Below are 13,714 nucleotides of genomic sequence, written 5' to 3'. Positions count from 1 at the left end.
ATTAAAGAAAGTTGTTTTCCCCAGCTCTCTTTAGTCTTGCCTTTTCTGCATTAACCATTAAGAATGCTGCATTATGCATTGTCTTGAAAGAAGGTCTATTAGCATTTCAAGGGCATTGATCACCATAAGGTCGATCGCTGTGCTGTTCCTGTTGTTTTCATCTAGAGAGCAGCAATTTCCCTGGGATCCAGCTGGATAGAGTGACCACTGCCGACTTTTTGGATGTGCTAGCTCACACCAAGCCTTCAGCAAAGAATCTGACTCAGAGATACGCGGCCTGGCAAAGTGAGTTCGAGTCTGTTTGAAATCCCACTTACCCTGATCTGGCCACAAAGACAGCCACAGGGGCCTCCTGGTTTATTTGTATAAGTGGGAGAAGAACGTAAGGATTGAAATAGAAAAAAATTATTCTTGAAGACCAATTTGGACAACTGTATTGTTTGAGAAATGTGAGATATTTTCATTAATTTTTCATAATTGATGTCAGCAAAGTATTGAAGATTTCAATTACAGGTAATATGTGCTATGAAGTCATGTTAATACACTTTTCTCACAATTAAACTCCATAAAATTTTGATGAACTATTTCTCGTAGTGTTCGCCGTTTGTGAACTGGTGTTTTCATTTTGAAGAAAAAGATGTAATTAGGGAAGTTGTGTTGGAAAGCACAAGGTGGTTCTGAGTTGGGGGGCCAATCAGCTCAGTTTGACAGGTCGTCTGGCCAGCGGACAGTTCAAGGGTGGATAAGGATGGAAGCAGACAAGGAAACGTACAGTCTATTGTTTTTGACAACATTCTGAATCTCATCAGCTCTCCCTGCTTCTGACCTCAACCAGTTTTCTCAGCAGCAAACCCCTATCAGACTAGGCCCCACTCAGACATGTCACTGACCCATTTCTACAGATGACCGTTTTGCATCTAGAGCTAACAGTGTGACTCGCACGCCACCACCACTAGCTACGAGTCCGAGCATTTTGAGGTCTGGCCCCTAATACCACCTTTGGACTCTTCGCATCTCACATCCCATGTGCTCTGCCCTTCCCTTGCCATTGCCACAGCACGTCGTTGGATCCAAAGCTTAGGATGGGCGACCTGAGCTTCTAGAATAGTCAACCTGCATCTTCCCTGCCCCTAGGCTCCTCCACATCTCCTTGTGGGTTATAAACAGCTGGAAGCATCTCCCTCAGAAGCTCAGTCTGAGAGGCATCTACTTTCATTCAACTCCTCAAGGCTGCCACTAAATAATGCCACCTCTATCCCCAACTAGAACTTACCTACGGTTAAGTCACCTTTTCCTTGCCATTTTTTTCATTCCTGCAAGACAGACTCTTCCTCTGAAGAAAAACTTTCAGGAAAGGGGATATTTTGGACAGCCAAATATTCCAAAGGACTTTACCCTTTTAAACAAAAGACAAAGCATTTGGGGGGTATTGATTATTTTGAGTGGAATACTCTCAAATGCCTCTGAAAATGTCATTTCATGGAAAATGTAGTCAAATTGAAAATATACCCTAGAGAACGAATTTGAAATAAGATTTCATCTTAGGATATGCTAAATGTACACCTCATAATCATTCGGTGTTACACTAAGCTGTACTAGTGATACCTAAATGAATAGGTCTCTAAGCTAAATGGCCTCTCTCTGTGCTTTTGGGTTATTTCCTCAGTCAGGCTGCCCGCTGACATTTCTTGTAGCCATTAGTCCATTTCCTTGTGGCTACTACCATCCTTTCTGATTTCATAGAATCTCAACTGTTGTGAATTTGCTGAGGTTGGAAAGCAGGGAGTGTACCGAATGTGTACTTCAGAGTGAACAGGTAGAGGGGCAGAGGAGGCATTCCCGCGGATAACGTGATAACGTGCTTTGTGACAACACATTGGGGCCCTTTCAGCTTACTGCCCGCTCGTTCCTGACTCCAGGGTAAGTGTGATTTTACCACTCGCAGCAAATACATGTCATCTTCTTCCACTTCTAAAACCCCACACACAGCCTAATGTGTACTTGAAACATCTCCACATCCTTCTTCCATTCCTTTTAAGAATCTCCGAGTTCATCTTTGTAACACTTCCGCCTACATTTAGTCACATATTCAATCCTTTCCTCTTTCCCTTGGCAAGTTGGTCTCCAAATCGTTCTCCATGTACATGTGTTTTTAGGTCCTCCTTTTATTTTGGTGGCTTCTTTAAAAACAAAAAATCAGTTCTACATTAAAATGACTTCTTGCTTTGGATGAAATTAAATATAGCTCCTTCACCCCACTGCCGGTCCCTACCACACATACATGTTTTTCCCTGTCATCCCAAATAGTTACGTTACGATTTTAGGTTAACTCAACCATCAGTATTTCTACAAGAACCGGACATTATATTCACTGCAGAGCCAACTAGTGAATAGGATTACATTTTCTTTTTTTCAGGATTACATTGTTTTACCTTTCCTGGCATTCATAACTGCTTTTTCATTTGCTTTTTTCTAAGTATCTATTCTTATTTTTTATGTGACACACCTTCAGGTTTGTCAGATACCCATCAGTATTATTTTCCAAATTGCCAAATATCAGACACATTTTCCATTCTATCCCCATGCCCTCTGGTCCTGGTGTTGCAAGGTAATGGGAACCGAGAACCTCGGTAGTATAGAGATGTACCTTATCCCCATTTTCAGTCCTGCATCTCACCACAGCCCACCGCCATGCTCATCATCCCCTCGGCCTTAACTTGCATGGTTTCACTTTTTCAGAAAATAAACCTCCATTCTTCTACCTAGGCTAGGGGTGCTCATCTGGCCGCTCAAGGTGGGGTTTCTGGGGCTCCAATCGTTTTGTTTACCAGCTTGGAACCAATTCCTTGCTTCTCAACCTTGTCTCACCCCTCTCTTCCTCTCTACCTAGTGTTTCTCAGCCTTGAGTCTTGAGGTTGTTCTACAGGATGAATTTTTTTTTTCTTTGCACTGATTATAACTATCAACCCTCGTCCACTTACCATCTTCCAAATTATTGTACCCTCTTGTCCACTGATGTCTCATTTACCATTCTCTTGTGGGTTTCTACTTTCGTTATTGCTGTCCTCTTATTTCAGTGGGGCTTTGAGAGAGGCCAACTAACACATGTGATTAATCTGCTACATCTAGGGTCTCTATGGTTATTTTTTTTCAAGTAGATTAAAAGCATATCTACATTCATAAGGATACAGGAGATTGGCCTGTTAGTTGTTGGAGGAAAATTCCACCCTAATCCAACATGAGGTATTTTCTTCTAAAGCAGAGGTCACAACTCAAATGCGTATAGGAACTTGGAATGTAAAAATACGTTGTCAGGTAGGTGTGACACAAGGAAGAGGTGGGGACAGTGGTTAAGTGGGGAGGGCCGGAACTATCCCAATGACACAACAGTGACTCAGCTCCAACTGAATGTAGCAACTCGAACCTAACACCGCCAGAGCTTCCAGGCGTGCTGGGAAAACCAGCAGTTGATCTGCACTTGAAATCTACTGATGTTCAGATGTTAGCAACTATGGTGCACTAGAATCCTGGCTTGTTCTGCACGTCAGTCAGGTCCCCATCAGCCGCTTTCTCGGATGGACCATACTTACCCAAACTCCCTCACTCTTGTTGGCTTCATTCCTCTTCATCACTTACCAGTATCTGTTGTAGTAAGTTGCTGTGTGTGTGTCTCGTCTGTATACCCTACCCAAATGTTAACACCTGGTTGTGAGCCTTTCTTCACTGCTACTGAATGAATTAAAACATTCCTTAAAATAACAGTCTCTGAGCACTGTACCCGCTTTCCAGGCTACAAGTTCTTAATTAGAGTCCAAAGCACTTAGCTTACTGCACACGACCTCTTCTCTGAGAGGGCAGCTGTCTGGAACTCATCAGGGCCCTTTGCACTGTTAAGATACAGTTTCATACACATCAATTTCCCAACTAGAAGATAGCATCTAAGGAGTGGGAGCCATATTCTGCGCTGTCTTCCTTAGTGCTTAGCCACAGTATGCATTTAATAGTTTGATCTTCTCAGGCACATCAGCCAGTGAAACACACGAGTGTTGAGATGGGACACGACGGGAAGCCCTGAATAAAATTACGGTATTCAAAATTGTTTGATATTAACAGATACACAGTTTAAACTATGATCATTTCTGGAGCTCGGGCACTTTGCTCTGGTTGCCTCTCAAAGGCAGCAGCATGCTGTGGGCAGCAGACCTTGATGGCTGGCCTAGTACAAGGTCAGCAAGGGCCTGGGGAATTTACGCTACAGAAGACTCTTGTGACTTGAAACCTGATCATGCAAACATGCCTCTATGTAAACAACTGATTGTGAAAGAGGAATTCTACTACTCGAGGCAGAACGTTCTAGTGAAACAGATTTGTGCAATTTAAGCAAAATTTTCACTATAGGTGCATTAGATCACACAACCATTGATCCTATCCAAAACCCACCGAACATAACCCACGCAGTTGTGTTTTCAGCTTACCTGCCCAGCATGCTACTGTAACTTTTAAATGTGGAATTAAGGGTGAGGTTACAAGAGAATTTCCGACATCCATAGCTATAGGTGTTTGATGGAACTGTCACTTAGTGAGCCTGCTTTCCTTTCCTAGGTGTTATAATCAGTTGTGACACATGTGGAATGGTAGGCAGGTAAGGCTACCGTAAAACTAGTTGATTCTTGAGGCATGAGAGTGGACTAGGAGCAACAACCACGTGTCTCCTCCACTGGACTGGTGCTTCGTCCTCCTCCACACCTGGCATTCACCTGGCTCACAGCAGATGCTCAACAACCATCTCCTGACAATGGGTGTTCTCTAGTACCCTTTCTAGGCCTAAGATGTCACTTGGACCCTTTTCTGGGCCCATTACAAGATGACAGTAAACCAGATGCAAACATTGTGCTTGAGGTTAGTATCACAAGAGGCTGGAAGATGAAGTCCTTTGGATACTTCAGTTATTAAATCTGCATGACGCCCAAAGCAGGCCAACCAGCTGAGCTGGGAATATTTATACTAACCTGGATCGAAACCAAGATTTTTGTTTATCCTCATGCAACTCAATGTGGACAGGCCAGGGAGCAAGCCCTATATGTTTGTTAAATCAATAAAATATCAAACTAAGATTTTAATGGTCCACAGGGTCAAACCAGAATGGAGGAAAGTAGAGAAGCTGTTTTTCTTGGCTGGAAACGTTATGCTCAAGTGATCTCACCCATTCCTGTCATTCTATTTAATTCCTGACCATCAGTGATGCCTACCTCTTTGCTTTAGCTCTAACCTATCTGCAGAGCATCAGATCCATTATTTCCAAGTGTCTAAGGGGGCATCCCCTATGGCAACAAGTCTAAAATGAATCTTACTTTCTCCTCCCTTCCCACAGCTACGCCTTCTGGCGTTCAAGTCCTATAATATTTACAGCTAGTTTTTACTGCTTCAGTAACCATCTGAGTGCCTATCTGCGTTGTAGCAGATATTTTTTAAAAATGAGACACAGTCCTGTCTGTGGGGAAAAGAAACACGTAAAGACCTACGTGGAGTCTAGCAAGTGCTACGTGGGCTTGAGGGAGGGAACACCTCACTCCATCCTGCAGTCAGGCTCATGTCACAGAGGAGGGAAAGGGTACTCAGGTCTTGTGTGTTCTCCTTAGCAATTCAACTAGTAAGGGTCCTCAAGGCAAAATCCTTTTCTTACATGCTCCATTATTTTCTAGCCTGCCACTTAGCACAGAGCAATTAGCAAGCAAAGAATCACTGACTGAGGCACACAGGTCACAGGGTGATGTTGAATGAGGCCCATCCATTAGGCCCCAGCAGCGCTCCATACCTGTGTGTTGAGCTTCTCTCTTTGTGCAGCCTTGCCCAGAAGGAGTTTAAAGGTAGTAGAATGTGCCCCCCACCCTTTTAATCCTCAGGAAGACTTTCCTCATTGAATTGACTGTACAGATGAATTTTACAACCTTTTCAGAGTGTTAAATGCCGACACTCCTGCTACACCTGCACCATCATCACTGCAAACGCACAGTACATGGCATGTGCCCGATGCTATGCTAAGACTCAATATATGCACCATGCATTTCACTCTCACAACAAGCCTATGGTGTGGGCACTATGTTATCTCCACTTTACAGATAAGGGAAAGGAGGCATGAAAAGCCAGGTGACATTCCTGGAGTCACAGACCTAGGAAAGTTATGGCTCGGCTCCCAAATCTGTGCTCTCTGACACTCCACTCATCTTCTCACCTGGGGTGCTGGTCCTGAGACATCTATCTTTTGCGATCTAGGATGCTGAAGTACTAAGTTGGGGCATCTGCAAAAACAAGAACAGAGTGCTCACCAAATGACCGGAAGGAGAGAAGCTACTATTTATTTAGCTTTGCTCCCTCCCATCCAAGACCATGCTGATCTCTAAACAAGCATCAGAACCCGGAGCTCATTCACGTCAGTGAGTGCTTCAATCAGGTGAACACTACAATGATGTACAATTACATGCTAATAATTCAATGCCCAAGAGCCCTGGAAAACAATTGCAAAGGCCCAGGATGATCACAGTATGCAAATGCATGAGGAAAATCATTACCTACTTAGGCCCCTTCATTTAGGTGGGTTTAACATGAGAAGAATAACCCACGCTACCAGACGAGATTTCATTTTACAGCTGTAGTAACCAAGTACATAAAAGCCTGAATCTGTCCCAATAGCTTCTAAAAGATTTTTCCCATAGTGTCAGAGGCAAAAATAATGAAATCTTGCAAATGTACAGTTAATAGGACCCTGGTGGACACTAACTTCAAAAATGCATGGTCTATAAGACATTAAAGGCTTGATTTTAGTTTCTGCACTGTTCCTGTTAATAACAATGTCTAATTAAAACATCTGTAAAATACTGATAGTTTTAATTTTACATAAAATTTCCAAAACAACTGTTACACAGTATAATAAGTATCTGCAATGAATAGGTTATTAATGGAAATATTAAATTAAAATCAGTTTCTAAATTTAAATTAGTCGTCTCTGGCTAATGAAGAGAAAAAGAAGTCACCCGTGCTGGGAATAACACAGCAGATAATCTAGTTTTCCACATCCGTTAGAGCAGATTCACTCCATCACTTGGGCTGAAGGACAATGTAGTTTGCTTCTTCTGACATGGACTCCACTTGGCACTTCTGATGGGTCTCACAGTTGAACTCCATATTAACACTACAGCCTAATGCATCTTTCAATGTATTCCTTGGTAATTTAAAAAACACCATGCAACTTTATTCATAACCTGAATCCCCCAGTCCCCAATTTACCAGTGAGGAGACAGCAGAGAACATGAACCCCGGAAGGACAGTCTCCCTCCTAGCCCTGCCTCACCTGATGAATATTTTAAAAGGAATGGCGTAAAATCTAGCTTTCCCTTTCTTTGGGTCTCATTTTCTTTTACAAAATAAAACAAAAGAGATAAGCCCAGCTTAGTGGCTGGCTGCAATTCAATCCCTTTCCTTCTAACTAACGCACAATAAAAGAGGGTTGACGGTGATGGCGCTGAGGGGTGTGTCTGCCTGCGTTGGCACTGGGTTGGTGAGTGATTCATTCCAGACGACAAAAAGCTGCGTTTCGAGTTGCTTCTCTTCACATAATGGTTCACAGTAGATGCTGCACAATGTGCTCCACAGCATGAGGGAAACTCTCACAAGTTAAGTAAGGAGGGGGATTAATTTTGTCTTCATCTGCTGCTCGGTATTTCCCTGAAATGAAAGTAAAGCCAGTGAACACAAGCTACTGCTAGAATTCTAGTCATCACACCCGGGAGCGCAGGGGCCAGCACAGAACCACGCTTACAACTGCTAGAGAATCAGGCTCCACGTCTCCCAAAGCCCCTCTGACTGAGACTTCAGGATGCAAGGAGACATTCAGAGACACAGCACACGGAGCATTTCCCCAGGCCCTCTGGCCTTTCACAATGGACAATCAGGGGTCCTGGGTCACCTGACAGCGCAGCTGGCCTTCAAATCTCCACAGCTGACGGAATTCTTTTCTTTTCCCACTAGCCCTAAAGATAGGAATGGTGATTAAATCAATGCTTCTAAATGGAAGCCCAGAAGCCACAGGGCAGAGGCCTTGTCATCTCCCGAAGGTACTGCTGCCAAGCAGGGACCCTGTAAGCCTGGCCAATCAGAATGCTTGGGGGTGAGGACGGAGAGAGTGATGGCTGCTCATAGGCCCGGGCCAGGCCGCATGCACGGCAGGGCACCGGGGGCAAGATACCGCCTAACTCTCCCCAGACTCTGGAATTCAAGACACACAACAGAACACCCCAGCACAGAGGAACCACTCCACAAGGGGGGTGGTCAGAGAGCTTCTATGCAAACGTAAATCAGACGGTGCATAGCCCCTATTTAAACATCCTTACTGGGTCCCAGTGCTCTTCAGAAAGAACCCCAAATCTCTATTGTTGCCTACAAGGCCCTTTGACATTGGGCCCCAGCACCCCTCATCCTAGCACGTGCTCCTTCCACCAGGCCACAGTCCTAGGCTGGACCTGGCTCTTCTGAGGACCTTCACACCTGCTATTCCCCTTGGCCTGGAACATTCTTCTCACCTGACTGCCTCCCTCATGCTTCAGCTCAGACTCCACGTTCCCATCCAAATGAGACCTCCTCCCTTATTATCTCTCTAAGCACCCTGTTCTTTGCCTCTATAACATTGATAACAAGTTGTAATTATATATTTATTTGTTTAATGTCTGTCTCATACCTGAGACTGTAAGTTCTCTGAGAGTAAGGAGTAGGCCTGTCATATTCCTCACTGTACTCCCAGCACCTAACATAATGACACACGGTGAGCACTGCAAAGTTTAAGAATGGGAGGAAGGGACTGAGGGTGGAATGCAGAATGCTGCTCAGCTGAGGCCTTGGAGAACAAGGCCAACCGCCCTGTCACCACCCAGACTGCCTCCGCACTTCCCTCTTTCTCCCTGCTCTCTCATCTCTGTTTCTGTGATCTCTGCTATTTACTCTTCTGCATTTTCCAGTATTCTCTGCCTACATGCAGCTCCCCCAACAAAAGACCCACCGGTTTCTACCACTCCTTCCGTCTGCTGCCAACGACCACTTTAAGAGGTTTTGCCCAGCAAACAACAAGCCTGCCAACCCCATTCCACACCTTTGCACTGCGGTGGTAAAGAAGCTTCCTGTCTTGTCTTACTAGGAATTCCTTCAGGAAAGAAGCCAGCATCAAATATGCAAAAGTAATGGATGTGTCTTCAAGGCAACTACCCAGTTTGGTCCACGTGGCAAACTGTCAGTTTTTTCTCAAATCCCATTAAGTATAAACTCCTTTGCAATACTGTAAGCTAATGGCTAAGTACTGCTCTACCACCTACTCCCTGGATCCAGTGGTCTAAGGGCAAATATGCGAAAGCCAAGTTTCTTAGCCATGTTGATAAAGGGCTTGCAGAATGCTTTTGCTTTATGTGGCCCAGCAAGTGGGGTCCCCACAAGGCACAAATCAACACAATGGCTTCCATATGTGATAGTATAGTATGACAGTCCTAGCACCGCGCATTGTGTCTGGCATACAGCAGGTGCTCAATAATGTTGGCTGAATGAATGAAGCAGGCCACCATTACTCATGCCTGGCTCACTCGCTGTGGTGATTTGTGCTTTCTTGGATGGGTGAATGATGAATGGAGGGAGGATACAGGAGACCCACACTGATGACATTACATAAAGACAGAGCCTATCTTCTCTAGGTGACTGTTTTACACACTGAACAGAAATACATTCTGGTTAGGACTAGTCAAAAATCTCCATTAACGGGGCCGGCCGGGTGGCGCAGGTGGTTAGAGCTCTATGCTCCTAACTCCGAAGGCTGCCGGTTCGATTCCCACATGGGCCAGTGGGCTCTCAAAAACCAAAAAATAAATAAATAAATAAATAAATAAATAAAAATTGAAAAAAAAAATAAAAAAAAATGAAAAAATAAAAGGATTAAAAAAAAAAAAAATCTCCATTAACGAATCATCAAGCAAATGTATTCGGTTGGTGCAAAAGTAACTGCGGTTTTTGCAATTATTTTTAACCTCTTAAACCACAACTACTTTTGCACCAACCTTATGTTAATATACCGAGAATCTACCATGTGTCACTCCTTGAGAAACAAAATGGCTCAAGACTGTCCACCAGAGGCGCTTCTTACTGAATAAGTTAAAATCGTTGTTCAAATGTACTGAATTCAAATTCATCAGTGCTGCGGCCCTTCTGCGCGCTTTCAGAACAGTGGGCTGACTTGGGATTTTTTCTGACCAGACATGAAGAGTACAAATGGGCCTGTTTTCGTGAGTTGGGCTTAGCTGCTTTGTAAGTTATACATTGTAGATCTGGCTGTGTTATGCTGCTGCTTCTCTGAGACTGCCGGGATGCTTCTGTGAGAGGCTGATCACAACCACGTGCCAGCCAGAAAAGAAGGCAGAGCCAGGGGGGACCAGCCAGGGAGCTGGGCCTACAAGACACTGGCATAAATACATCCATAATTACAAACTGTTAGAAACGTTATAGAAGCAAAGAACAGGGTGCTAAGAACAGGGTACTATGAACAGGGTGAAACTTAAACCCTTAACATGTGAGCCAAAGGAAGGAAATATTCGTGGGCATAATACACAAGAGGAAAAATAGTTAACTGAGGATTTATTTCCTCGATGATGAAAATAAAATGGTGAATGGCAGGAATCTGAAAATTAAGATACAGGGAAGGATAAGGAGTGTGGCTTGTTTTTCTGACTTTTTCTGCTAATTCCTCTTTTTTTGTTTACATCAAAGAGCAGTAATGCTGATCATTTTGGCGGAGAACTGTGAAAAATGACATTGTTAATTCTAGAATGACTGGTGTCACCATCTGCAAGGCTCCAATGGTTCCCGACCAAGCCCCAGGCTTGAAGAGACTGTTGCCACTCTGTTCACACAGGGCCTTGCCAGATACTTATTCAATTGTAGCTGCAGCCCCGTTTTCTTATTTCTATTTATTTTTAAATTCCAAATGGTTTTTATGCAACCACACTTTCTTGAACAAATGTCACAGTCATGAGTAAATGTACTTTTTCTAAAAAATTGCCAACTGACAGCTTTTCTGTCACTTTAGGTTTCAATCTTCCCTCTTATGAGCAGCCTATTAGTTTCATCACCATTATATGAAACTAGGCAAATGAGCTCACAGAAACACCGGTGGAACCACTTATCTGCCATCTGATTTATAAGAGCCCATGGCAGTCCTTGGACAAGACTTGTAAGTTCAGCAGGGGCCACCTGACGGCAGGCCGTGGTGGGGGGCCTGTCATTGTATCTGAAAAGGCTCAGTAAGTCCCCAATACAAAACGATTCAACCCCACACGTAGCTCTCGTGTCTGTTCTTTTCTTATCCTGAAATGACCTTATAAACCATCCTCCATATAAGAAAACTGGACGAAGTCATGCACTGTGAGAGCAAGAGGGGACCAGTCCAACCCCACACTCCTAAAGGGTCCCAGGAGGTGAAGGGCCTTGGCCAGAGTCTTGCACAGCTAGTCAGCGCAGAGCTGAGGCCAAGACTGAGAACACTGAATCAGTCCACTGCAGCCAAGTACTGTGTTAGCTGAGTCCTTCCCGTTAAGCTCCTTGCTTTTCCTTAAATGCACCCGAGGAACCATGCAGAGTTTACCTAATTTGGGTACAGGAAATATTCATAAAACAGTAAGTGAAAAGATAAGAAGTTGTTTCTGTTTTTTTTTTAAATGCAAACAACACAAGGAATTAGATCACTTAGCCAGCCAGTTCCTAAAGAGTCATCGATACTTCATCATCTTCTAGCTGGCACAAAAATAAAAGATACTTTTATAAAGCACTACAATCAATGGTCTTTGGTCCACTTCAATGTGGTAATCTGTACATCCAGCAAATCATACAAATGATACTTGTCCACTGTGTATGGTCATCTCTGGGGAAGCACGAAAACACCTCTGAACTCTGATCTTCCTAGTGAACTCTGATCTTCCTAGTGTTACACAGCATGTGCCCTCCCACACTGTCTTTTCCCCGTCATCTTAAGACCATTTTATTTTTATTTTGTGGCAGAAAGAGAACAAAAGTGTGCAGGGGGCTTTGCCATTCGCACAAAGACTTTCTTTAAGCAATTGTGTATCCTATCATCCGTTTTAGAGAAGGCTCATCCAGAAGGTACGTACCAGTTTTTACTAGGATGCCCAGCATGCCGACCTTCTGAGCTCCTCCAACGTCATCCCTGCAATCCTAGAATAGCAAAACGAAAGCATTCAGGCCAGAGTCTTCAGTTAACTTGCCAACAAAACCTTACCAACTGATCTGACTTATTAGGCTGGGATGGCCAACGGTAACCCGTTTTTTTTTTCTTAAAATGAACGAGAGGAAGGTGTACAAAGGGGAAATCCACATGTAATAGTTTAACAAAGCGTAGCACCTGAAAGGGGAGTGTCGCAGAGTTGGAGGGTGGACCACCGAGTAGTAATCTAATAACCAAACAGAAAGAGCAGTCTTCATTTTTGCCCCGTGTACACTGATCTCCTCTTCAAACAGATCACGGGGGGGGGAAAGCATCCTATTCATTTGGCAGCTTTTAAGGTGAAGGATCCAACTGCAGACAGTGAATGAACTATATTCAGATGACAGCGCTCCTGCCGCCCGTGTAGGGTATTATCCTTCCTTTCCAGCCATTCGTCTGGAACAGGTGGAATCCAGTCAAATCAGGAGGCTTCAACAGATTCTGGGACTGACATTCACTTCACACTTGGGAATAACAGATCAGTTAGAAAAGGAAGCTCCTCTTTCCAGTTCTTATTCAAGATAGGGAAGCATATGCTTGGTTGATTGTGATAAGAAATACAAGGTAATACAAATCCAAGGACTGGAGGAAACATAAAAAAGAAAATCAACCCTGCTATCTCATGTCTACGGGCAGGATTCATTCAGACTATGCCTGAACAAAACATATTTTTTCCATTAAAATCTTTAATATTATTCAACAGCAGCCCTTGGCAAAGAGTTTTACTTTGTCAAAGTCTTCATTCGAAGTCTTAAAAACTTTTCTGTTGCACCTAAACTTGCCCTGTTGAAGCAGTGGAGATGAGGGAGAGGAAGAAAAGGAAGAAGGGAGGTTGGGACAAGTGGACAAGGAGAGAAAGAGAAGAAAACTGCCAATGTCTTGGATAACAGCCCTGCACAAAGCTGCTCTCGCCTGTCCACCCTGTCCCAACACCAGTATCTCCAGGATAAAGAACTCTGAAGTCTCCAGGCTCAGCTAACCACTTCTTCAAACATACATTTGCCTAGGAAAGTTAGCTAAAGGCTTTCCCAGAGGAATAGATGTGACTGACAAGATGGTTTCTCAAAACAGTATCAAGTCCAATGATTATCCTTTTTGGTTTTATGTGAACAAATATCGATGTGAAAGAAAATCAGGCAGACTGTGATATATCTGCATCTTCACACATTAAGAAAGCAAGGGATCTATAGTTTGTTTTGGAGGGAGTCCAGAGCCTCAACTTCTACTTCCAGCTGTACCACTAACTAGCTAAAGGAATTCAGGCATGGAGACTTACCTCTCTGGGCTTCAATTTCTCAGCCATAAAACGAGGCGGTTTGGACGAGACAATTTCGATGGTCCCTTCCAGCCTAACACACTATCATTTAAAACTGAAATCTAATCCTTGCCACCTACTTCCCACCTACAAGG

The 13,714-nt window shown here is 43.7% G+C and overlaps 2 protein-coding genes across 16 annotated transcripts in view; one reads left to right on the top strand and one right to left on the bottom strand.

Moving 5' to 3' along the window:
- KATNAL2 (katanin catalytic subunit A1 like 2) overlaps positions 1 to 583 on the top strand; it is a 63,793-nt gene extending 63,210 nt beyond the window's left edge. The window contains exon 16 of one of the 2 annotated variants that reach the window (XM_081078883.1): positions 166 to 583. In XM_081078883.1, the coding sequence (XP_080935009.1) occupies positions 166 to 305 (140 nt within the window). In that variant the 3' untranslated portion in view covers positions 306 to 583. The remainder of the gene's footprint in view (positions 1 to 165) is intronic. The other variant, XM_081078884.1, reaches the window with a different exon arrangement.
- A 5,502-nt stretch (positions 584 to 6,085) lies between these two features.
- HDHD2 (haloacid dehalogenase like hydrolase domain containing 2) overlaps positions 6,086 to 13,714 on the bottom strand; it is a 34,117-nt gene continuing 26,488 nt past the window's right edge. For 13 of the 14 annotated variants that reach the window (XM_081078885.1, XM_081078886.1, XM_081078890.1 and 10 more), the window contains 2 exons: positions 12,192 to 12,255; positions 6,336 to 7,722 (listed from right to left, as the gene is read on the bottom strand). In XM_081078885.1, the coding sequence (XP_080935011.1) occupies positions 7,619 to 7,722; positions 12,192 to 12,255 (168 nt within the window). In that variant the 3' untranslated portion in view covers positions 6,336 to 7,618. Of the gene's footprint in view, positions 7,723 to 12,191; positions 12,256 to 13,714 lie in introns of all 14 variants that reach the window. The other variant, XM_081078891.1, reaches the window with a different exon arrangement.

The sequence above is a fragment of the Rhinolophus hipposideros genome (genome assembly GCF_964194185.1).
Source record: "Rhinolophus hipposideros genome assembly, chromosome: 17".
NCBI classification, from domain to species: Eukaryota; Metazoa; Chordata; class Mammalia; order Chiroptera; family Rhinolophidae; genus Rhinolophus; species Rhinolophus hipposideros.
Note: the sequence above shows the minus strand (reverse complement) of the source record. Positions and strands in the feature narration are given on the sequence as shown.